The 24974-nt window shown below is 48.6% G+C and overlaps 1 protein-coding gene across 1 annotated transcript in view; it reads right to left on the bottom strand.

Moving 5' to 3' along the window:
* Positions 1-24974, bottom strand: part of DNAH6 (dynein axonemal heavy chain 6) — a 3261518-nt gene that overhangs the window by 2825516 nt on the left and 411028 nt on the right. The window contains 1 exon segment of the mRNA XM_029602297.1: positions 16206-16326. Within this exon segment, the coding sequence (XP_029458157.1) occupies positions 16206-16326 (121 nt within the window).

The following is a 24974-nucleotide window of genomic DNA, read 5'->3' on the forward strand; positions in this document are numbered from 1 at the left end:
TACTAGACCTACCAGAGATGCTTATAGAGGTTCCCTCCTAGTTCCCCCAGCGAAAACGACCAAACACATTACCCTAAGAGATCGCGCCACCTCCACAGCTGGCCCTCTACTGTGGAATTCCATGCCTACAGACCTCAGACAGGAGCCCTGCCTCCCAACTTTAGGAAAAACTTAAGACTTGGTTATTCAAGCAAGCTTTTCCGGACACAACCCAATGACACATTCCAATGATTCCTAAAACACCTTGCCGTTTGTATATAACATTTATTTTGTATACTACATTTAAATTGTATATTGTTTAACCATTTCTATCCTCTCCTCTCTTCTTCCTTCTCCAAGTTCGGCCACCCTTGTTAAATGTAACTGTACCTTCTGTCACCACAGTTCTAGTTTTATGTATTTTGCACCCCCGTTCTATGTAAACCAGCAAGATATGTTTTCATGATTGCCGGTATATAAAAACTCTAAATAAATAAATAAATAAATAAATAAATAAATAAATAAATAAAATAAATAAATAAATAAATAAATAGGCAGGTGTCACTTTCATACTTAAAAAAAAAATAAAAAAAATCAGCCTTTTAACTTAAACTCAGAAATTCCCCACACCTTATCAAGAGTTTGATCATTCCCTTGTAGGTCTCTACCAGATATATAATGAATACACTAATACATTTAAGGGACCCTAATCATACGCAATCCTACACCCATAGCAACCTAAAACTTAACTAGGAATTGAACAAATTTAAGTTGAAGGCAGCAGTTCAACAGCAAGAGGGGGGATCTCCTAGACTTTTCAATCGAGTGTCAATTGTATGATTTTTTACCCGCTGGTAAGAAGTTATATGTGTGCATCCGATGCAAAGAGCTCCTGTCTGTCAGAGAACGAGTCTGATCTCTGGAGGCTAGAGTGGCAGACCTGGAGATGCTGAGGCAGACAGAGAGGATATAGATGAGACTTTCAGGGACATAGTAGCCAAGTATCAACTCCAGTCTGGCATCCCTGGTGCTGCCTTGGAGAAGGAAGGTCTCATGATCAGACAGCAACAACCTGGTGCAGCAGGAAATGATCCTGTAGCAAGGACCTGCTCTCCAGTGGTGCATCGTCCTCTCACACTGAGGATCTCTCTCCCAGAGCTTCTGAAAAGGAGGGGAGGGTTAGCTCAGCCATCATAGCTGGTGATTCGATTATTAGGAATGTAGACAGCTGGGTGGCTGGTAGGAGTGAGGACCGCTTGGTAACATGCCTACCTGGTGCGAAGGTGGTGGACCTCACACATCACCTAGATAGAATTTTAGACAGTGCTGCAGAGGAGCTGGCTGTCAAGGTACAGGTGAGCAACAATGACATAGGAAATGTGGGAGGGAGGTTCTGGAAGCCAAATTTAGGCTCTTAGGTAGAAAGCTGGTCCCCAGAGGCAGGAAGAACTTCTGGGTCTCAATGCATGGATGAGACGATGGTGAAGGAACGCAGGATTCAGTTTTCTAAGGAACTGGAGAACATTTTTGGAAATAGGGAGTCTTTTCCAAAGGGATGGGCTCCACTTTAACCAGGGTGGAATCAGGCTCCTGGCACTAATCTTTAAAAAGGAGATAGAGCAGCTTTTAAACTAGAACAAAGGGGAAAACTGACAGTCGCTCAGCAGTGCATGGTTCGGAGGGAGGTAACTTCAAAGATTACTAATGAAGCATTAGAGTTAGGGCATCCCAACAGAGAGGTTCCTATAATAAGAAAAGTAGTCCAAATGCCTATCATTAAAAACTCACCTGAGCTAAAAGATTCCAATTTATCCCTGTCAACTGAAAAGCAGAATGTAAATACAAACAAAAAACTCACTTTGAAATGTTTGCATGCTAAACCCAGAAGTCTAAGAAGTAAGATGGGAGAATTAGAGTGTATAGCAATGAATGATGACATACAGTTAATTGGCATCTCAGAGACATGGTGGAAAGAGGATAACTAATGGGATAATAATATGTGTTGCAGTTGGACACTGCTGGCGAGGTAGTGGACCCTTGGGCCGGCCTACCTAGGGTGACAGGATAGGCCGGGGGGGCGGAGCCACAAGCAGGAGGTGTTCACCCGGGAACCAGGACCCCCCCGGGAGGAGCCCATAGGGCACTGGGACCTCGGGACTTGGAATAGAGGCAGAAAGTCCAGGGGCTGAGATAGGCTTAGACCGGGACCAGAGCAAACAGGAAGGATAGGAAGTCCAAGGTACCCAGGAAGCAGGGAACCGGCTGTACAGGGCCGAGGGCCGGCTGAAGGCAGGGCAGCGGGCGGCAGCAGAGTCTGTAGCAAACCGGAGGCTGAAGCAGGCTGTAGGCTGAAGCAGAGTCGGTAGCAAACCGGAAGCTGAAGCAGGCTGTAGGCTGAAGCGGAGTCAGTAGCAAACCGGAGGTGAAGCAGGCTGTAGCGGAGTCGGTAGCAAACCAGAGGCTGAAGCGGAGTCGGTAGCAAACCGGAGGCTGAAGCAGGCTGTAGGCTGAAGCGGAGTCGGTAGCAAACCGGAGGCTGAAGCAGGCTGTAGGCCGAAGCGGAGTCAGTAGCAGGCCGGGGTCAGAGGCTGGCTGCAGGCTGAAGCGGAGTCAGAGGCAAACCGGGGTCAGAGGCAGGCAGCAGGCAGAAGCGGAGTCAGAGGCAAACCGGAGTCAGAGGCAGGCAGCAGGCTGAAGCGGAGTCGGAAGCAAACCGGAGTCAGAGGCAGGCAGCAGGCTGAAGCGGAGTCGGAAGCAAACCGGAGTCAGAAGCAGGAAACGTGGAGATCACCAGGAACGCAACTAAGAACAACTATGGAGTTGTGAACCTCGTTGCAAGGCGATGAGAGAGAGTTTGAGCACCGGTTATAGGGGCTTGGGCGTGACGTCAGCATCACGGGCGGGGCCAGGCTTCCGGGAGTTGAGCGCTCAAGACGGGCGTCCTCGCGCACGCGCGAGACTGACGAGAAGCAGGTACGTAATGGCGGCCGCCACGTGGAGTGAGAGAAGCCCCCGGGGTCCAGAGCGGGCGGAATGCGGTGATTCCTGAAGCGGAGGTAGGCGGGTTTGAGCCCTAAGCGGAGGGAAGCGGTAGAGACCGCAACAAATATGATCATAATATTATCAAATTTGAATTAATGACTGGAAAGGGGGGTCACTATGTAAATCCACAGCTCTAGCTAAACTTTCAAAAAGGGAAACTTTCACAAAATGAGAAAAATAGAAAAAAACTGAAAGGTGCAGCTACAAAGATAAAAAGGGTACAACAAGCGTGGATATTGTTAAAAAAATACCATTCTAGAAGCACAGACCAGATGTATTCCATGCATTAAGAAAGGTGGAAGGCAAAACGATTACCAGCATGGTTAAAAGGTGAGGTGAACGATGCTATTTTAGCCAATAGATCTTCATTTAAAAATTGGAAGAAAACAGGAAAAAGCATAAGCATTGGCAAGTTAAATGTAAGACATTGATAAGACAGGCTAAGAGAAAATTTGAAAAGAAGTTGTTCATAGATGCAAAAACTCACAATAAAAACTTTTAAAAATATGTTCAAAGCAGAAAGCCTGCAAGGGAGTCAATTGGACTGTTGGATGAGGGGTTAAAGAGACACTTAGAGAAGATAAGGCCATCGTGGAAAGATTAAAGGATTTCTGAAGAGGATGTTGGAGAGATACCCATTCCGGAGAAGGCTTTCTTGGGTGATGATTCAGATCAACTGAACCAAATTGCAGTGAACCTGAAAGATGTGGTAGGCCTGACTAAAAAACCTAGAGTATTAAAACACCTGAACCAGATGGTATATATTCCAGGTTTCTGAAAGAACTAAAAAATGAAATTTCAGACCTATTAGTAAAAATTTGTAACCTATCATTAAAATCATCCGATGTACCTGAAGATTGGAAGATGGCCAGTGTAACCCTCATATTTAAAAAGGGATCCAGGTGTGATCCAGGAAACTATAGTCCAGAGAGCCTGACTTCAGTGCTGGGAAAAATCGTGTAAACTGTTATAAAGAATAAATCACAAAACATTTAGACAGACATGGTTTGATGGGACACAGCCAGTATGGATTTACCCAAATGTCCTAAATTTTTTTGAAGGGGTGAATAAACATGTGGACAAAGTAGATGTGGTGTATTTGGATTTTCAGAAAGCATTCAACAAAGTCCCGCATGACAGGGTTCTAAGAAAACTAAAAAGTCATGGGATAGGAGGTGGATTGCAAGTTGGTTAAAAGACAGAAAACAGAGAGTAGGATTACATGGTCAGTTTTCACAGTGGAAAAAGGTAAACAGTGGAGTGTCTCAGGGATCTGAACTTGGACTGGTGCTTTCCAATATATTGAAAAATGATCTGGAAAGGGGTATGACGAGTAAGGTGATCAAATTTGCAGATGACACAAAATTATACAGATGAATTGCAATAGGATCCTGCGAGACTAGAAGTTTGGGATTCAAAATAGCAGATGAAATTTAATGTGGACAAGAGCAAAGTGATTCATATAGGGAAAAATAACCCTTGCTGTAGTTACACAATGTTAGGTTCTGTCTTAGGCCTTACCACCCAGGAAAGAGTTCTAAGCGTCATAGTGGATAATATATTAAAATCGGCGCTCCAGTATGCTGTGGTGATAAAAAAAAACCAGAATGTTAGGAATTATATTGAAGAGAATGGAAAATAAAACAGAGGCTGTCATAATGCCTCTGTATCATAAGAACATAAGAACATGCCATACTGTGTCAGACCAAGACCATCAAGCCCGCATCCTATTTCCAACAGTGGCCAATCCAGGCCATAAAACCTGGCAAGTACCCAAAAACTAAGTCTATCCCATGCTACTGTTGCTAATAATAGCAGTGGTTATTCTCTGTCAACTTAATTAATAGCAGGTAATGATCTTCTCCTCCAAGAACGTATCCAATCCTTTTTTAAACACAGCTACACTAACTGTACTAACCACATCATCTGGCAACAAATTCCAAAGTTTAATTGTGCATTGAGTGAAAAAGAATTTTCTCCGATTACTTTTAAATGTGCCAAATGCTAACTTCAAGGAGTGGCTCCTAGTCTTTTTATTTTCCGAAAGATTAAATAACTGATTCACATTAACCCGTTCTAGACCTCTCATGATTTTAAACACCTCTATCGTGTCCCCGCTCAGCCATCTCTTCTCCAAGCTGAAAAGTCGTAACCTCATTAGTCTTTCCTCATAGGGGAGAGTTCCATTCCCTTTATCATTGTGGTCATCCTTCTCTGTACCTTCTCCATCGCAACTATATCTTTTTTGAGATGCAGCGACCAGTATTGTACACAGTATTCAAGGTGCGGTCTCACCATGGAGCAATACAGAGGCATTATGACATTTTCCGTTTTATTCACCATTCCCTTTCTAATAATTCCCAACACTCTTTGCTTTTTTGACTGCCGCAGCACACTGAACCAATGATTTCAATGTGTTATCCACTATGACGCTTAGATCTCTTTCTTGGATGGTAGCTCCTAATATGGAACCTAACATTGTGTAACTATAGCATGGGTTATTTTTCCCTATATGCATCACCTTGCACTTATCCACATTAAATTTCGTCTGCCATTTGGATGCCCAATTTTCCAGTCTCAGAAGGTCTTCCTGCAATTTATCACAATCTGCTTGTGATTTAACTACTCTGAACAATTTTGTATCATCTGCAAGTTTGATTACCTCACTTGTCATATACCTTTCCAGAACATTTATAAATATATTGAAAAGTACGGGTCCCAATACAGATACCTGAGGCACTCCATTGCCCACTCCCTTCCACTGAGAAAATTGTCCATTTAATCCTACTCTCTGTTTCCTGTCTTTTAGCCAGTTTGTAATCCACGAAAGGACATCGCCACCTATCCCATGACTTTTTACTTTTCCTAGAAGCCTCTCATGAGGAACTTTGTCAAACGCCTTCTGAAAATCCAAATATACTACATCTACCGGTTCACCTTTATCTACGTGTTAATAACATGTAGATAGCAGATTTGTGAGGCCAGACTTGCCTTGGGTAAAGCCATGCTGACTTTGTTCCATTAAACCATGTCTTTCTATATGTTCTGTGATTTTGATATTAACACGTTCCACTATTTTTCCTGGCACTGAAGTCAGGCTAACTGGTCCTTAGTTTCCCGGATCAACACTGGAGCCCTTTTTAAATATTGGGGTTACATTAGCCACCCTCCAATCTTCAGGTACAATGGATGATTTTAATGACAGGTTACAAATATTTACTAATAGGTCTTAAATTTCATTTTTGAGTTCCTTCAGAATCCTGGGGTGTTAACCATCCAGTCCCGGTGATTTATTACTCTTCAGTTTGTCAATCAGGTCTACCACATCTTCTAGGTTCCCCGTGATTTGGTTCAGTCCATCTGAATCATCACCCATGAAAACCTTCTCTGATACGGGTATCTCCTCAACATCCTCTTCAGTAAACACTGAAGCAAAAAAATCATTTAATCTTTCCGCGATGGTCTTATCTTCTCTAATTGCCCCTTTAACCCATCGATCATCTAACGGTCCAACTGACTCCCTCACAGGCTTTCTGCTTCGGATATATTTTTTAAAGTTTTTACTGTGAGTTTTTGCCTCTACGGCCAATTTCTTTTAAAATTCTCTCTTAGCCTGCCTTATCAATGTCTTACATTTAACTTGCCAATGCTTATGCATTATCCTATTTTCTTCTGTTGGATCCTTCTTCCAATTTTTGAATGAAGATCTTTTGACTAAAATAGCTTCTTTCACTTCCCCTTTTAACCATGCTGGTGATCGTTTTGCCTTCTTTCCACTTTCTTAATGTGTGGAATACATCTGGACTGTGCTTCTAAGATGGTATTTTTTAACAATGACCACGTCTCTTGCACACGTTTTACCTTTGTAGCTGCTCCTTTCAGTTTTTTTCTAACTATTTTTCTCATTTTATCAAAGTTTCCCTTTTGAAAGTTTAGCACAAAAGCGTGGATTTGCTTACTGTCCAGTCATTAATTCAAATTTGATCATATTAGTTTCTGGGTACTTGCCAGGTTCTTATGACCTGGATGGGCCACTGTTGGAAATAGGATGCTGGGCTTGATGGACCCTTGGTCTGACCCAGAATGGCATGTTCTTTTGTTCTTACTATTGCCAAGCGGCCCCACCACCATTACCTCTCTCTTCAAATCCTGTGCTCCACTGAGGTCTAAAATTGCTCCCTCTCTTGTCACTTCCTGAACCAATTGCACCATAAAGCTGTCATTTATTCCATCCAGGAACTTTATCTCTCTAGCATGTCCGATGATACATTTACCCAGGCAATATTGAGGTAATTGAAATCTCCCATTATTACCGCATTACCAATTTGGTTAGCTTCCCTAATTTCTCTTAGTATATCATTGTCTGTCTCACCATCTTAACCAGGTGGACGGTAGTATACTCCTATCACTATAGTCTTCCCCAACACACAAGGGATTTCTACCCATAAAGATTCAATTGTGCATTTAGTCTCATGCAGGATGTTTATCCTGTTGGACTCTATGCCATCCCGGACATAAAGTGCCACACCGCCTCCCAGGTGCTCATCTCTGTCATTGCGATATAATTTGTCCCATTGGTTATCCTCCTTCCACCATGTCTCTGAAATGCTAAATAAATCTATGTCATCATTCACTGCTATACATTCTAATTCTCCCATCTTATTTCTAGACTTCTTGCATTAGCATAAAAACATTTCAAAGTTTGTTTTTTGTTTGTATTTTCATCCTGCTTTTTAATTGATAGGGATGTTAGAATTTTTTAGCTCAGGTGAGTTTTTAGTTACAGGCCTTGGACTACTTTTCTTATTATTGGAACTAACTGTCAGGATGTCCTAATTGCAATGCACCATTAGAATCCTTTGAAGATAATTCCCTCCGAACCATGCTCTGCTGAGCAACTGTCGGCTTTCCCCTTTGTTCTAGTTTAAAAGCTGCTCAATCTCCTTTTTAAAGATTAGCGCCAGCAGTCTGGTTCCACTCTGGTTAAGGTGGCGCCCAGGCCTTTGGAAAAGACTCCCCCTTCCCCAAAAGGTTCTCCAGCTCCTTAAAAAACTGAATCCCTCTTCCTTGCACCATCGTCTCATCCATGCATTGAGACTCCAGAGCTCTGCCTGTCTCTGGGGACCTGCGCGTGGAACAGGGAGCATTTCAGAGAATGCTACCCTGGAGCTTCTGCATTTAAGCTATCTACCTAGGAGCCTAAATTTTGCTTCCAGAACCTCCCTCCCACATTTTCCTATGACATTGGTGCCCACATGTACCATGACAGCCGGCTCCTCCCCAGCACTGTCTAAAATCCTATCTAGGTGACGCGTGATGTCCACCACCTTCGCCCCAAGTAGGCATGTTACCTACCTGGTGCCCACCAGCCACCCAGCTGTCTACATTCCTAACAAGCGAATCTCCAACTATGATGGACGACCTAACCCTTTCCTCCTGGGCAGTAGGCCTTGGAGACACATCCTCGGTGAGAAAGGACAATGCACCACCTGGAGAGCAGGTCCTTGCTGCAGGATCCTTTCCTGCTGCACCAGGTTGATGCTGTCCGATCATGAGACCTTCTTCCTCAAAGGCAGCTCAATGGTGACACCGCACTTGGAATACTGTGTGCAGTGTTGGTCACCACATCTTAAAAAGGATATGGCTGCACTGGAGAAAGTGCAGAGAAGGGTGATCAAAATGATAAGGGGCATGTAACAGCTGCCCTATGAGGAAACACTAAAGAGGTTAGCATTGTTCAGTTTGGAGAAAAGATGACTGAGAGGGGATATGATAGAACTCTACAAAATCATGAAATGACTTGAACAAGTTAATGTTAGGATTTGTGGACCCATGCCCCAAGGTGGGGTTGGCACTACCTGCTGTATTGAGCCCCGCAGGTCTCCACCATCAGGAGGCGAGGCTAGCCAGGAGCAGAGGCAGACAGGAACTTCGTCAGTATCAGCCCTCGTTCCCTGCAGGTTGAGTCCTTGGCAGCCAGGGCCGGCTGGGCCTCGGTGGGCCTCTGAGTAGGTGGTCCCAAAGGACTCAAGCAGCTGGAAGCAGGGAGTGTCAGAGAGATCAGATTCAGTCCAAGCTCGAGGAGAGAGAGAGAGAAGGCTTCAAATGATGAGATGCTACCGCAGTTTCGGAGACAGTAGAGCAGGACCACGTGGGTCAGGCCCTGTGGGAAGGAAGTGCAGGAGGGAAGGCCTGAGTTATAGTAAGTTGAAGTGGGGGAACACGCTGTGACAGGTTCTAGTGGGGTAGAAGCGATGAGGCACTGCCTGAGGTGTGGCAGCGCAGTAGCAGGAACCTGTGAAGTAGAAGTGCTGAGAGATACCCCGCGGAGCGGGGACACAGAGATACAGTCCTGTAATGTAGAGGTGCTGAGCCAGATCCTGAGCAGGAGCATAGAGACAGCATCTCATGATGTAGAAGCGCTGAGACAGGGTCTTGTGATGTAACAGTGCTGAGCCAGGTCCCGAGGAGCGAGAGCACTGAGGCAGGTCCCAGATGTAGAAGCGCTGAGGCAGGCCCTGAGGTGCAGGAGCACAGAGGCAAGCTCCCAGTTGTAGAAGCGCTGAGCCAGACCCCAAGGAGCAAGAGCGCTGAGGCAGGTCCCAGATGTAGAAGCGCTAAGGCAGGCCAGGAGGCTCGGGAGCGCAGAAGCAGGGTCCCAGATGTAGAAGCACCGAGCCAGGTCCCGAGAAGTGGGATGCCGAGGCAGGGTCCCAGATGTAGAAGTGCTGAGCCAGAACCCCGAGGAGCGGGGTGCCGAGGCAGGATCCCAGATGCTGAAGCAGGACCCGAGGAGTGAGTCAGGAATCCAACGAGCAGAGCAGGGATCCGTAGAACAGGAACAACAGGTCCGGAGAACTGAGGCAAGCACCAGCTAGGAACCAGGGAACTCGTTGCCAAGTCAGGTAGTGGTGGATGGAGGTAGTCCTTAAATATCCCAGGTCAGTAATGTCATCAGCCGGGGACAAGCCTGAAGTTCCCGCCATTGGCCCTTTAAAGGGAGGACAGATTGCGCGCGCCTAGGGAGGCCAAAGGTCGGAATGTTGGTCGGCGGCATCCCAGCTGCCACATGGAGCACAAGGAGCCAGGAGGAACGTGGCGGCAGTGACTGGCTGCAGCCACGAGAGTACCGGGAGTAAAGGGCCAAGCATGACATGAGGTGAGTTGAGCCAGCTGCGGGTGGCTGTGGCCAGTGGGCGTAACAGTTAATGTAAATCAGTTATTTACTCTCTCAGATAATAGAAGGACCAAGGGACACTCCATGAAGATAACAAGTGGCTCATTTAAAGCAAATCGAAGAAAATTCTTTTTCACTCAGCGCATAGTGAAGCTCTGGAATTGATCGTCAAAGGATGTGATTACAACAGTTAGTGTACTTGGGTTTAAAAAAGGTTTGGATAAGTTACTAGAGGATAAATCCATAAACTGCTATGACAGTAATTAATAAGCAGTAGTAGCTTGTGGTCTATCTAATGTTTGGGTACTTGGTTTGGCCACTGTTGGAAACAGGATGCTGGGCTTGATGGACCCTTGGTCTGACCCAGTATGGCATTTTCTTATGTTCTTATTTCTTTTACCTTCTATATATTGTTAATTGGTTTTCCCCTAGTTTCATTGTAAACCGGTACGATAAGACCTTGTCTTGAGCATCGGTATATTAAAAGAATTTAAATAAATAAATAAAATAAATTTCTGTTTCAAGATGTATCTTTTCTGTATTTCTGTTTCAAGTTGTATCTTGTAATTATTGAAAATGCGTAAATAAAAATATAATTAAAAAAAAAAAAGTTAATTAACTAGGAGTAGAAGGAAGACTATATAAGAAAAGTGAACCCAGGGGTGGGTAGAGGGTTAGGGAAGGAGAGGATTAAACAGTTAAGCTGAGGATGTCCACGCATGTACCAAAAGCACCCAAAGACGTGCAAAAGGCACAACATCAGGGGCAATTTTGGAGAACGGGCAGCCTGAAATTACCAGCAAGCTGTTGAAAGAAGTTGGGTATTAAGCTGAGAATAAATTATGCAGAACAGACCGGCCAAAGATAGAATCTTATTTGCCAGACTTGTCCAGGCAATAATGAGCTGCGAAAGTATGAAGAGAACTTCATGTAGCAGCCCTGCAGATGTCAGCAAGAGGTACAGAATGAAGGTGTGCTACCAACGTTGCCATCACTCTAATGGAGTGTGCTTTAATGCGTCCCTGGAGTGGAAGGCCTGCTTGCTGGTAGCAGAAAGAAATACAATCCGCCAGCCAGGAGGACAGCGTCTGCTTGCCCACTGGGATCCCCAGTTTAATCTTATCAAAGGAGACAAATAATTGGGTGGACTTCCTATGGCCTGCAGTGCATTCCAAACAAAACGCACGCTTGCAGTCTAAGGAATGCAGAGCCCACTCACCTGGATATGAGTGTGGTGCTGGAAAGAACGTTGGTAAAACAATGGACTGATTTAAATGAAACTCAGAGACTATTTTTGGTAGAAATTTAGGATGAGTACGGAGGACCACCCGATCATGAAGAAATTTTGTGTAAGGGGGATATGTTACCAGTGCCCGAAGCTCACTGATCCTGCGGGAAGACGTCAAAGCTAGATGGAAAAACACTTTCCAAGTGAGATGTTGTAACTTGCAGGAATGCAGAGGCTCAAACGGAGGTTTCATGAGTCGAGCTAAAACCACATTAAGGTCCCAAGCAGGGGCAGGGGGAACAGAGAGGGGCCTTGAGGTGAAGGAAGCCCTTCATAAAGTATACTACTAAGTGTTGTGTCGAAATAGAGACATCTCCTGTACCTTTATGGAAGGTGGCCACCGCACTGACATGTACTCTAATGGAGGAAGTTTGTAGACCCAACTCCGAGAGGTGCCAGAGGTAGTCTAAAAACGTAGTTGTAGGGCAGGTAAAAGGATCTAACTCCTTTGAAGTGCACCATAATATAAATCTTTCCATTTAGAATGATATGATCTTCTAGTAGAAGGCTTCTGTGAAACTACCAGGACCTGGGATACAGAGTCCGAAAAATTGAGAGGCCGCAAGATTAGCCTTTCAACATCCAAGCTGTCAGCGACAAGGCCTGAAGGTTGGGATGGCTCAGTTGTCCGTTCTTCTGAGATATCAGAGACAGATCTGTGCCCAGGCGAATCTGTGGACGGATTCAGTGGTCGCGAAGGATGGGAAACTATGCCTGACGCGGCCAGAATGGGGCTATGAAAATCATGAGGCCCTTGTCCCAGCATAGCTTCACGAGAGTCTTGCTGATGAGAGGAAGTGGCGGGTAGGCATACAGGAGACCTGCTGCCCAAGAGAGGGCAAAGGCATCTCTCGGTGGAGTCATGCGACTGCGATGTAGGGAGCAGAAATTCTCCACCTTACGATTGTGAACCGATGCAGAGATCGATGCTTGTATACCCCCACTTCTGAAAGATCTGATCCGCCACCGTGGAGTTTAGAGACCACTCGTGGGGCAGAAATGTACGGCTGAGTTTGTCCGCTAGAACATTGTCCATGCCCACCAGGTAGGTTGCTCTCAGTAGCATGGAATGAGAGAGAGCGAAAGCCCAAATTTGCGCTACTTCCTGACAGGAGGTAGGAACCAGTCCCACCCTGGTTTTTGATGAACCACATCGCTGCCTGATTGTCTGTTTGGATTAGAATTGTTCTGTTGGATAAGCAATCCTTGAAGGCTAGAAGGGCATATCTGATTGTCCTGAGCTCCAGAAAGTTTATCTGATGTTGCGCTTCTGCTGCAGACCAGGTTCCCTGAGTTTGCAGGTGCTTTACATGTGCTCCCTAACCGAGAGTGGAAGCATTGTTTGTCAGAATTATTGTCAGAATGGTAGCCCTTTGAGCAGGTGGGGCTCTTGGGTCCACCAAGCCAGTGAGAGACGAAGTTGCCTGGTGACATGGACAATGTTGGACATTGAATGGTGGGCCTGGGACCACTGGGATTTTAATGTCCACTGCGTTACTCGCATGGCAAGACGAGCCATTGGGGTAACATGGACCGAGGATGCCATATGTCCCAACAATACGAGGACATGATGAGCAGGCGTGGTTCGGCGAGACTGTACAGTGCGCGCAAGCACTGCCAACATATGCGCTCGGTCCCTGAGAAGAAAAGCTTTCGCTTGGACAGTGTCGAGATCCGCTCCGGGTGAGACTTACACCTCTCTTCAGGTGGAGAAGGCTCCGATAGGATATCGACAGACTCCTGGAAATTGGAGGTGTCATCAGATAAGGCTGATCTCCAGCATCTAATGGTGGTCCAGAAGGTAAAAAAGGACCTCCCCCGGCCGGAGGAGGCTTCAACACTGAGGGTATCTGTGCCGGCCTTGGGCGTGGCATCAGTAATTTCAGGTCCGGCTTCGGTGAAGGGCATCGATGGCATTGGTGACTTCGACGGGCGCCTCGGTGCACCCGCTCCAGAAGGTCCCGGAACAGGCTCTGGCATCGATGAACTCTCCTCATCGGAGGAGGAACAAGCACTGGTGGCAACGGTTCCGGAGCCGGCACGGGAACCGGTGCCGGTGTCAATGGCCTCGGAAGGCTTGTACCACCGCCTCTTGCACCATCTGGTGCAATTCCTCATGGAATACTGGAGCGGTGAACCCCAGGTCCAGAGTGGGAGGCATGGCGGGCATCTCCGGAGGGTCCACCGATCCAAGTGGAATCTCGGCTGCCGCGCCTACAAAAGGCAGAGAACGCCTCGGTGCATCCGGCTTAGAGGAGGTTTTAGGCTCCTCAGTCCAGGCCTTCTTCCTCGGTGGCTCGATTCCAGATGTTGAAGGCACCGGTGTCTCCGATGCCGACGGCATAGATTTCCGATGCCTATGCTTCTCTCGGTGCTCGGCCTTACCTGTGTCCGGCACCGAGGACGGGGACGCCGAAGACTTCGACACCGACTGAGAGTCATTGGTATTAGATCGATGGCGCGGCTTAGACAGTGACGGCGCAGATGAAGTCTGTGATGGCGGGCGCTGCTTCGTGTGGAACAAGAGCGCCATTTTCTCCAGACTCGCCCAGCGGCCCTTCGGGGTCATTTGGGTGCAGTTGGTACACGAGTCTACGTCATGTGTCAGGCTCAGTCAAAGTACACAGACCTGGTGAGGGTCTGTGATAGACATTGTCCTAGGACAATCAGGGCACCAACGAAAACCCGTCACCATCCTTGCCATCGAAAATTTAGGCTGGTCTCAGTCAGTGCCTATGAGGCCTATACAGGTCTCCGATGGGAACCGATCAAAAAATGGGGTAAAACCTAACGTGTGGACGCGGCTATCGACGGCGGAGAAGGGAGACCCCCAAGAGGGTATAAACCTTTGCAAATTCCTGCGCGGAAAAAAAGAGACTGAAGGGAGTCCCCTGCTGGATGCAGGGTTAGTGCCATGCTGGGAATGCCCAGTAGGTGCCAGTCAAAGTTCTAGAAACTTTGACAAAAGTCTTCCGTGATTGGGCTCCATCCTGATGATGTCACCCCTATGTGAGGACTACCATCCTGCTTGTCCTGTGAAAATATGTGTTCTTAAACTTATTTGGAATGGAACTCTTCTAAAATGACTCTGGTCAGTCTCCCATCCAGGACAACATGAGCTTAGGAATTATGCCCCCAACCAGGTAGTTCTATCTCAACCCTCCCTCAATTATCTGGTTGAAACCAGTTTCTGGGTACCCTAGTGAATCATAGATTTGGATTTTAAAATATTAGATAACAAATATATTTTCACCTAGCCAGCAAACACTAAATTCAAGAAATAACCCAGAGAAAGGACAGCAGGAAAAACAAGTATCTAAATAGAAGCTTTTTTTGTTTGTTTAGCTTAATTCAACCAGCCACACATACAGTTTATAGCACAGGACTAATCGAAAATACCATAGCTGCCCAACTTGCTTCTTCAGGGGCAGTTAATTCATGGCCCCAATCGTATTTTCACTGTAAAGAGATGACTAACATCTTCAACAAATCACAAACACGACCATAAATACACTATCAGGCAAATTTTAAAAGCCTAGCACATTCTAAAACCAGGAGATATAAAAATATGTCCGGCCGGCGCACATCGAACAGATTTTAAAAGCTGCCTGTGTTTGCACGTACCTCTTGGTATGCACACAAGTGAAAAAGCTCAAAAAGGGGCAGAATGTAGGTGTTGTCTGGGCGAGGCATGGGCAGGACATGGGCATTCCAGGGCTTTAACATGAAATGTGAGTGTAAGTATTTACACACCCAAGGGCACGGCGGGGACCCCTACCTCGTAACTTTACTTCTGCTATGGATGGAGTGTAAGTAATAAAACAAAAGAAATTAGGCTAGTCAGTGAGGTTTTAAGGGGTGGGATAACAGGGTAAAAGGGAGGCTATTTAATTAGGGGGGTTAGGAAGTCCTATCCCTTAAATGGGCAAACTGAGAAAACTAGTAATGGCGTTGGCGCATGTCCCTTATAAAATTTCCCCACTTTCGCAGTAGAAGCAGCATTTGCACAAATATGTATGCCCGTTCAGTCTATTTTATACCATGTGCATTTACTCGCGTATGCTATAAAACGGCCACGTCACTGGACATGAGCCGGCATATGCGAATACATGTGTATATCAAAGTTACCCTCTAAGGCAGGGGTGGGCAAGTCCGGTCCTCAAGGGCTGCAAACCAGTCAGGTTTTCAGGATACCCCTAATGAATATGCATGAAATAGATTTGCATACAACTGAGGCAGTGTGTATGCAGGTCTCTCTCATGCATATTCATTAAGGATATCCTGAAAACCCGACTGGTTTGCAGCCCTCGAGGACCGGAATTGCCCACCCCTGCTCTAAAGTTATTTTGATATTATTTTTTCAATGCTGAGAGCTATTTATTATTTTCTTGTGTTTTGGTTTATTTTTTGCCTTGTCATTTTTTTATTTTAGTGTTTTGTATTGGTTATTTTGTGGGGCCCTAGTGTCATGTTTTAGCATTTTCTGGTTCATTTAGAGTTTAATAGATTAGTCTTTATAATACTTGTGATTTTAAGAAAGTATTTTTGATATCTTTGTCAAACATTTGATAATGGAATTTGAGAGAAAATAAAAATTAGTTTTATTATATCAAGAGATTTATTTGCATCATACTCTGGGCTTTAGGTTACTCATTTGTTTGATGTGAATTTTATGAAACCAGTTTTGTTTCTATCTTGGTGAATAAAACCTTTACTTACCATGATCCTGTTCTTTCAGTGCAAGTAAATCGAGACTTTCATTTTCTTTGAAAAATATACGAAAATTTTCAAAAGTATCTGCATATACGTTGGCAGCTTCAAATGCTGATTGAATAGATTCCTAAAACCCAGAAGAAGGGATTATTAACTACTGATACAAAAACTCCAGACTGCAAAAATTGTGGTTCAATTTTTGTATTGTTCAAATAGCCTTCTTTCTTTTCATAATACAAAGTAGAGACAGAAAATGAAGTGGTCCACCCAGTTTAACCAGTTATTACAGTTTACACTGGTAATAATATATGCTAGTTGTAAGCCACAGAAACTTGACTGTATATAGGGTAGCAGTTTTTATCTACATCAATTTAGTCATCTTCCTCTTTGGTTCTCTACCACTATGCTTCTCAACCAGTGTACTGCAGCGCAGGAAGGACTATGCCCTGGGAAAGTCCTTCCTGCGCTATTGTGGAGCAGTCAGGCTGTGGCTAGTCATAGGTTCATGGAGCTCTTGTCCCAATTTTGGCAGACAGTGTCCTCAATTTTTCAACACAAGAAAACAGCCCTCGGCTTCCAGCCTTCCAACCCATCCCCTCACAGGCAGCAGCATGCAGGAGCAGGATAGGAGCTTGGAGCAGATATGGCAGAGCACAGAACAGTCACTCTGCTCCCTAATCCAGCCCCTCCTATCGTGTCATTTAGGAACAGGAAGAGAGGGGATAAGACTGGTATAGACACTGCACAATAGGGAAGAGCCCCTATTCTCCCTGCTCGAGCCTCTCCTTCTGTTCCAGAGACATAATGCAGCATAAGAACATAAGAACATAAGAAATTGCCATGCTGGGTCAGACCAAGGGTCCATCAAGCCCAGCATCCTGTTTCCAACAGAGGCCAATCCAGGCCATAAGAACCTGGCAATTACCCAAACACTAAGAAGATCTCATGCTACTGATGCAATTAATAGCAGTGGCTATTGTTGGATTCGTGGACCCTTGGGCCGATCAGGACCAGAGGAGAAGTTGCTGTAGATGGTGGCAGCATTGGCCCCGACCGGGAGGCAGCAAAGAGGGGCTCGGAACTGGCCGAAGGAGGAACTCTGGACGCCCTATGCGACCAAGGGCTTTGGCGAGGAGGGTGGAGACGACGGAGCTGGTCCAGTAGTGGAAGGATCTTCGCCCTGGAAGCCGATCCTCCCCCGAGAGGAGCTCGTAGGAGTTCAGCCACTGGGACTTAGGAGATTCACCCTGGAAGCCGGAGTCCCCCCAGGAGGAGCCTGTAGGAACCCGGCCGCTGGGACTTAGGAGGGCCCGCGGGGGCCTAGTCGGATGAAGTCCAAGGTCGATTGCCGAGGGGTCGTCGCTCGCCAGTCCAGAGTCAGGAACCAGTGGATCACCGTAAGCCAGTCCGAGGTCAGGAGCCAAAGAGACAACGTAAGCCGGTCCGGGGTCAGAAGCCAGAGGATCACCGCAAGCCAGTCCGGGGTCAGAAGCCAAGAGTCACCGCAAGCCAGTCCGGGGTCAGAAGCCAAGAATCACCGTAAGCCAGTCCGAGGTCAGGAGCCAAGCAGGAACCAAACGAAACAGGAATGCTGCAACTGAAGACAGGAATACCTGGGAACCTCGTTGCAAGGCAAGGAGAGAATCTTGGTGCAGGGTTTAAATACCCTGAGCATCTGACGTCATCCAGGAGGCAGTGCTGTGGATTCCCGCGCTGGCCCCTTTAAGAGCCGGGGCGGGGCCTAGCCGCGGAGAACGCCGGCAGCCAGCGCGGCGTGGAAGCGCCGTACTCGGGGCCTGTACGGCCCGACCGAGGCTCGGGGGAGCCCGAAGAAGCGGCGAAACCGGAGGGGACCCGCGGCGGGGTAAGTGGCGGTCCCGGGGACGGCCCGGGATCGCAACAGTACCCCCCCCCTGCGCCCCCTCCCTGGAGGCCGGGGCTTGGCCGGATGAGCCAGATGGAACCGGCGGAGGAGATCCTTATCCAGGACGTGAGAGGAGGGTTCCCACGAGTTCTCCTCGGGCCCGTAGCCCTCCCACGAAAGGAGGTATTCCCAGCGACGACATCAGAACCGGACATCCAGTACCTCCTTAACAGTGCACGTGGTTCCCGGGTCAGAAGTGACAGCAGTGGGCTTCGGAGGCACAGGTCGAAAGCGGGAGAGGACCACCGGCTTGAGGAGAGAGACATGGAAGACGTCATGTATGCGAAGGGTAGATGGAAGACGTAGGCGGTAGGAAACCGCGCCAACACGTTCGGCTACCTGGAAGGGACCAATGTAGCGAGGCGCTAGCCTCATGGACGGAAGCCGGAGCTGGATGTTCTTAGTACTGAGCCATACCCTTGAACCGGGCAGAAGCACTGGAGCAGGTCGCCGAGATTTATCCGCGTAAGCCTTGAAGCGTGCGGCGGTGTGGTAGAGTTTCTCTTGTGTGGAGTGCCACAGCTGCTGAATCTGGCTGGCCGTCAGTTGCGCCGCTGGCGAGGAGGTAGAGACTGATAAGGGTAGTGGCGGTTTGGGAACCTTTCCATAAACCAGCTTGAAGGGAGACTGTAGCGTGGCGGAGTGTCGATGGCGATTGTACGAGAACTCCGCCCACGGGAGAAGAGCAGCCCAGTTGTCCTGCTGGTCCCCTACAAAGGCTCGGAGGAACGCTTTCAGAGTTCGATTCGTGCGTTCCACTTGGCCGTTGCCCTGGGGGTGAAATGCCGTGGTCAAGTCTAGCTGAACCCCAAATTTCCTACAGAGCGCCCGCCAGTATTTCGCCGTAAATTGGGGCCCTCGGTCCGAGGCAATGTGCAGCGGCAAACCATGCAGTCGGAAGATATGCTGGATAAACAGTTCAGCTAACTCAGGGGCCGTAGGTAACTTGGCCAGTGGCACAAAATGAGCCATCTTCGAGAAGCGGTCAATGGTGACCCACACCACCGTTTTACCCTGGGACGGGGGCAGCTCTACCACAAAGTCCGTGGAGATGTGGGTCCACGGTTCCGTGGGTACAGGGAGTGGCTGCTCCTCCAGCCACTCCCTGTACCCACGGAATTTGGCGTACAGAAGCCCTTGCCGGGCCGTCCCTGGGGTCTCCTCACCCCAGGGACGGCCCGGCAAGGGCTTCTGTTGTGCGCACGTGGGACAAGACTGGACATATAGGCGAACATCCTCTTTTACCCGTGGCCACCAATAGAACTCGGTTAGTAGTTCCAGAGTCTGGGTGATCCCGGGATGGCCAGCCGTCAGAGAGTCGTGCGCCCAAGCTAGGACCCTTTTTCTCGAGCAGAGTGGAACTACCACCTTCCCAGCGGGTGCCAGTTCGGTGGCAGACAATTGGACCTTCACTGGATCCAGAATGTACTGAGGGGGTTCCGAGGTATCTTCACTTTCTGTAGCGCGTGAGAGGGCATCCGCCCTAATATTCTTGGCCGCCGGTCGGTACCGAAGGGAGAAGTTGAAGCGACTAAAAAAGAGTGACCAGCGTGCCTGTCAGGGATTGAGCCTTTGTGCTTGGGATAAGTACGCCAAATTCTTGTGGTCCGTATACACTACGATTGGGTGTCGGGCCCCTTCCAACCACTGGCGCCATTCTTCAAAGGCCAGCTTGATGGCCAGCAGTTCTTTGTCCCCGATGCCATAGTTCTTTTCGGCGGGCGAAAATTTCCGGGAGAAGTAGGAACATGGCCGGGCTTTACCGTCGTTAGAAATCTGGGACAGGACGGCCCCGATGGCCACACTGGAGGCATCCACCTCTACTACGAACGGGCGTCCGGGATCCGGGTGCCGGAGACAGGTGTCCTGAAGGAAGGCTTCCTTTAGAGCCTGGAAGGCCTGTACGGCGGTTGGAGTCCAGTTTCGGGCATCGGCACCCTTGCGGGTGAGGGCCGTTAGAGGGGCCACCAAGGTGGAGTACTGTGGGATGAAGTGACGGTAGAAGTTGGCGAAGCCTAAGAAACGTTGGAGCGCTTTTACTCCCATCGGCTGTGGCCACTTCCGGATAGCTGCAACTTTATCGGGGTCCATGCGGAAGCCAGTCGAAGAGTTGATGTACCCCAGGAAGGGCAAGGATTCCTCTTCGAACTGGCATTTCTCCAGCTTGGCATACAGTCGGTTCTCTCGTAACTTTAGCAAAACCTGGCGCACGTGTTGGCGGTGTTCCTCGAGGTCCCGGGAGAAAATCAACACGTCGTCCAGGTAGACAATGACTGAGGAGTACAAGAAGTCGCGCAGCACATCGTTCATTAAATTTTGAAACACGGCTGGGGCGTTACAGAGACCAAACGGCATGACGAGGTACTCATAATGACCGTCCCTGGTGTTAAAGGCGGTCTTCCACTCGTCTCCTGGTCGTATCCGCACGAGGTTGTACGCCCCTCTTAGGTCCAACTTGGTGAAGATGCGGGCCCCCTGCAACCGATCTAGGAGCTCCGGAATCAGGGGCAACGGGTAGCGGTCTCGTCGGGTGATCTGGTTCAGGCCCCGGTAGTCAATACAGGGCCAAAGGGACCCATCCTTTTTGGCCACAAAGAAGAAGCCGGCTCCTGCGGGGGACTTGGATGGTCTAATGAATCCTCGGTCTAGATTCTCCTTAATGTAGGCAGACATGGCCTTGGTTTCAGGCAGGGACAGAGGATAAACTCTACCGCGAGGAGGTGTGGTATCTGGCAGTAAATCAATCGCACAGTCGAAAGGGCGATGCTCCGGTAGTAACTCAGCCTTCTCCTTAGAGAAGACATCCCGGAAGGCCTGGTACTGTGGTGGTACTGTCAGCGGGGCGGTCAAAAATGGAAGCGTCTGAAGCGGACGAGCAGGAAGACAACTGTGGGAGCAGGCTGGCCCCCAAGACGTGATCTGAAGCGAGTGCCAGTCTATGACTGGCGAGTGTTTCCTTAGCCAGGGCAGTCCGAGGATGAGCGGGTGAATGGATCTCTCGAGGATGAGAAAAGAGATCTCCTCCTTATGAAGGAGCCCGTCCTGAAGCTGGAGAGGACTCGTACGAGTAGTAATGGACCCTGGAAGGGGAACCCCTTGGATGGATGATACCCGCAAAGGGGTTCCTGAGGCAGGACTTTAAGCTGCAGTTGTTGCACCAGATCACGGAGGATAAAATTCCCCCCGGACCCAGAGTCGAGCAGTGCCAGGGTATCGAACCCTCCTCCAGGGAGACAGAGTTTAGCTGGAACGGTGCATGGGGAGTTCGGAGAGGTACTACCTAGAGTCAACTCCCCACTGGGTTCTAGATTCTGGCGTTTCCTGGGCGCTCTGTGCAGCGAGCCAGGAAATGCCCCTTACCACCGCAATAGAGACAAAGCCCCTGTGAGCGTCGACGCCTTCGTTCTTCGGCCGAGAGAGGGCCCCGGCCCAACTGCATGGGTTCTTCAGGCGGAGAGGCAGCTGCCGCAGATGGTGACACTCGAACCCGAGGTGGTGTGGTTCGACGAGTGGCCAGCCCCTGGGCGGACCTTCGCTCTCGGAAACGGCGCTGGATGCGCCAGTCCACGCGTCCAGCCAGTTCTATGAGTTCCTGTAGGTCATCTGGAAGATCCCGGGCCGCGAGTACATCCTGGAGCCGAGGAGACAGGCCCTCCAGGAAAATCCCATGTAAGCTGTCCTCCCCCCAGGCCAGCTCGGTGGCCAGGGTCTGGAACTCCATCGCAAATTCTTCTAGGGGGCGATTACCTTGCCTCAGCTGGAGAAGTTCTGAGGCAGCTGTGGAGGCCCGGGATGGTTCGTCAAAGATCCTCCGGAAGGCTTTGATGAACTGCACGAGGTTATTTAAGCGGGAGTCTTGGCGCTCCCAAAGGGAGGAAGCCCAAGCCAAGGGTTTCCCATCCAGGAGGGAAATAATGTAGGTCGTCTTAGACCGGTCCATGGTGAACTGCGCAGGCAGGAGGTCAAAACGGATGTAGCAGTGATTGAGGAATCCCCGACACGCCTTCGGATCCCCCGAGTACCTAGGGGGCGCTGGCATCTGTACCGGGACAGGGGAACCCGGGTTGACCTGAGACGTGGATGCTGCGGGGCGAGCTGCGGAGGTCCCATCTACGCGATCCGCCAGGCGTTGAACGGCAGACATCAATGTATCGAGGCAGGATTGCTGTTGCTGCAGTTTCTGGGCAATGCCCGGAATAGCCTTTAGGCCGGCAAGGTCCGCCGGGTCCATGGCCTTGCAATCTGTTGGATTCGTGGACCCTTGGGCCGATCGGGACCAGAGGAGAAGTTGCTGTAGATGGTGGCAGCAGTGGCCCCGACCGGGAGGCGGCAAAGAGGGGCTTGGAACTGGCCGAAGGAGGAACTCTGGAAACCCTATGCGACCAAGGGCTTTGGCGAGGAGGGTGGAGACGACGGAGCTGGTCCAGTAGTGGAAGGATCTTCGCCCTGGAAGCCGATCCTCCCCCGAGAGGAGCTCGTAGGAGTTCGGCCGCTGGGACTTAGGAGATTCACCCTGGAAGCCGGAGTCCCCCCAGAAGGAGCCTGTAGGAACCCGGCCGCTGGGACTTAGGAGGGCCCGCGGGGGCCTAGTCGGATGAAGTCCAAGGTCGATTGCCGAGGGGTCGTCGCTCGCCAGTCCAGAGTCAGGAACCAGTGGATCACCGTAAGCCAGTCCGAGGTCAGGAGCCAAAGAGTCAACGTAAGCCGGTCCGGGGTCAGAAGCCAGAGGATCACCGCAAGCCAGTCCGGGGTCAGAAGCCAAGAGTCACCGCAAGCCAGTCCGGGGTCAGAAGCCAAGAATCACCGTAAGCCAGTCCGAGGTCAGGAGCCAAGCAGGAACCAAACGAAACAGGAATGCTGCAACTGAAGACAGGAATACCTGGGAACCTCGTTGCAAGGCAAGGAGAGAATCTTGGTGCAGGGTTTAAATACCCTGAGCGTCTGACGTCATCCAGGAGGCAGTGCTGTGGATTCCCGCGCTGGCCCCTTTAAGAGCCGGGGCCTGCCGCGCGCACGCGGCTAGGGAGCGGGACCTAGCCGCGGAGAACGCCGGCAGCCAGCGCGGCGTGGGAGCGCCGTACTCGGGGCCTGTACGGCCCGACCGAGGCTCGGGGGAGCCCGAAGAAGCGGCGAAACCGGAGGGGACCCGCGGCGGGGTAAGTGGCGGGGTAAGTGGCGGTCCCGGGGACGGCCCGGGATCGCAACAGCTATTCCCTAAGTATAATTGATTAATAGCCATTAATGGACTTCTCCTCCAAGAACTTATCCAAACCTTTTTTGAACTCAGCTACACTAACTGCACTAACCATATCCTCTGGCAACAAATTAATTGTGCCATCTGCAGTAGCTGAGTTAGTTCTTACCTGAAATTACATATTTAGCTGAATAGCTCCTATGGTATGGAGATTCGCTTAGCACGAAAGGAAATAATTGAAATCCTGGCTTTTCCAGGACAGATAGGATGGACACTGAGTGTTGGCTCCTTGCCAATTGTTCAGTAGTGATTCTTGAATTCTAGGCAATTTGTCTGAAATATATCAGAAACTTACAATATACTCTTGCATATTTATTTTATGAGTTTTTAGTGACTATTTAACTATTATGAGGTAAATAATTAAAGGCATTTATCCAGTTTTCAGTTATCCAGATAAATTCAGACTTTTGTATCACTGCCACTTATCCATGTAAGTCGTCATCTAGATAAAATTTATCCAGATAACTGAAAGGTGTTTTGGGGGCATTCCAGGATGGGGCTGAGTTAGTCAAATACGTTATTCAGCAGTAGGTGATGACAGGAAGAGAGGAGTTGAAGCAGAAATTGAGAGTGGGGAGTCTTCTTTGCCATACCTCTATCTGCTCCAGGTCCTTTTCTCCTTTCCCTCCAGAGTCTGACTTCTGCCACCAGAGATGAGGGAAGGGTGAAGAAATAGAGCAGAAACAGTCCCAGGCCACAGCTGTGATTACTGTGAGTAATTTGTGGGGAAGGAGAGGAGCTGAATGCTGAAAAGGGATTGAGGAGGGAGGGAGTGAATGCTTAATTGCGATGGAGAAGGTACAGAGAAGGGCTACCAAAATGATAAGGGGAATGGAACAACTCCCCTATGAGGAAAGACTAAAGAGGTTAGGACTTTTCAGCTTGGAGAAGAGACGACTGAGGGGGGATATGATAGAGGTGTTTAAAATCATGAGAGGTCTAGAACGGGTAGTTGTGAATCGGTTATTTACTCTTTCGGATAGTAGAAAGACTAGGGGGCACTCCATGAAGTTAGCATGGGGCACATTTAAAACTAATCGGAGAAAGTTCTTTTTTACTCAACGCACAATTAAACTCTGGAATTTGTTGCCAGAGAATGTGGTTCGTGCAGTTAGTATAGCTGTGTTTAAAAAAGGATTGGATAAGTTCTTGGAGGAGAAGTCCATTACCTGCTATTAAGTTCACTTAGAGAATAGCCACTGCCATTAGCAATGGTAACATGGAATAGACTTAGTTTTTGTGTACTTGCCAGGTTCTTATGGCCTGGATTGGCCACTGTTGGAAACAGGATGCTGGGCTTGATGGACCCTTGGTCTGACCCAGTATGGCAATTTCTTATGTTTCTTATGTTTCTTAATGAATGCTGTCTTCTCCCTATTTCCCTGAAGTCAGAATGCAGACTTCACAGATGGGTGACATCATCAGATGGAGCCCAGCATGCTACTATCTGCACATCCATGGTGTGTCCCCCTTCAGTCTCGCAATAAAGAATTCACGAGCGAAAAAATAAAATTACAAAATGTATGAGAACCTAATTCCACGGGGAGGCAGGCAGGTTTCCTGAGGACTAATATCCTGCTGTCCTAGGAGAACACCT

Source organism: Rhinatrema bivittatum, chromosome 1, assembly GCF_901001135.1.
Source record: "Rhinatrema bivittatum chromosome 1, aRhiBiv1.1, whole genome shotgun sequence".
Classification (NCBI taxonomy): domain Eukaryota; kingdom Metazoa; phylum Chordata; class Amphibia; order Gymnophiona; family Rhinatrematidae; genus Rhinatrema; species Rhinatrema bivittatum.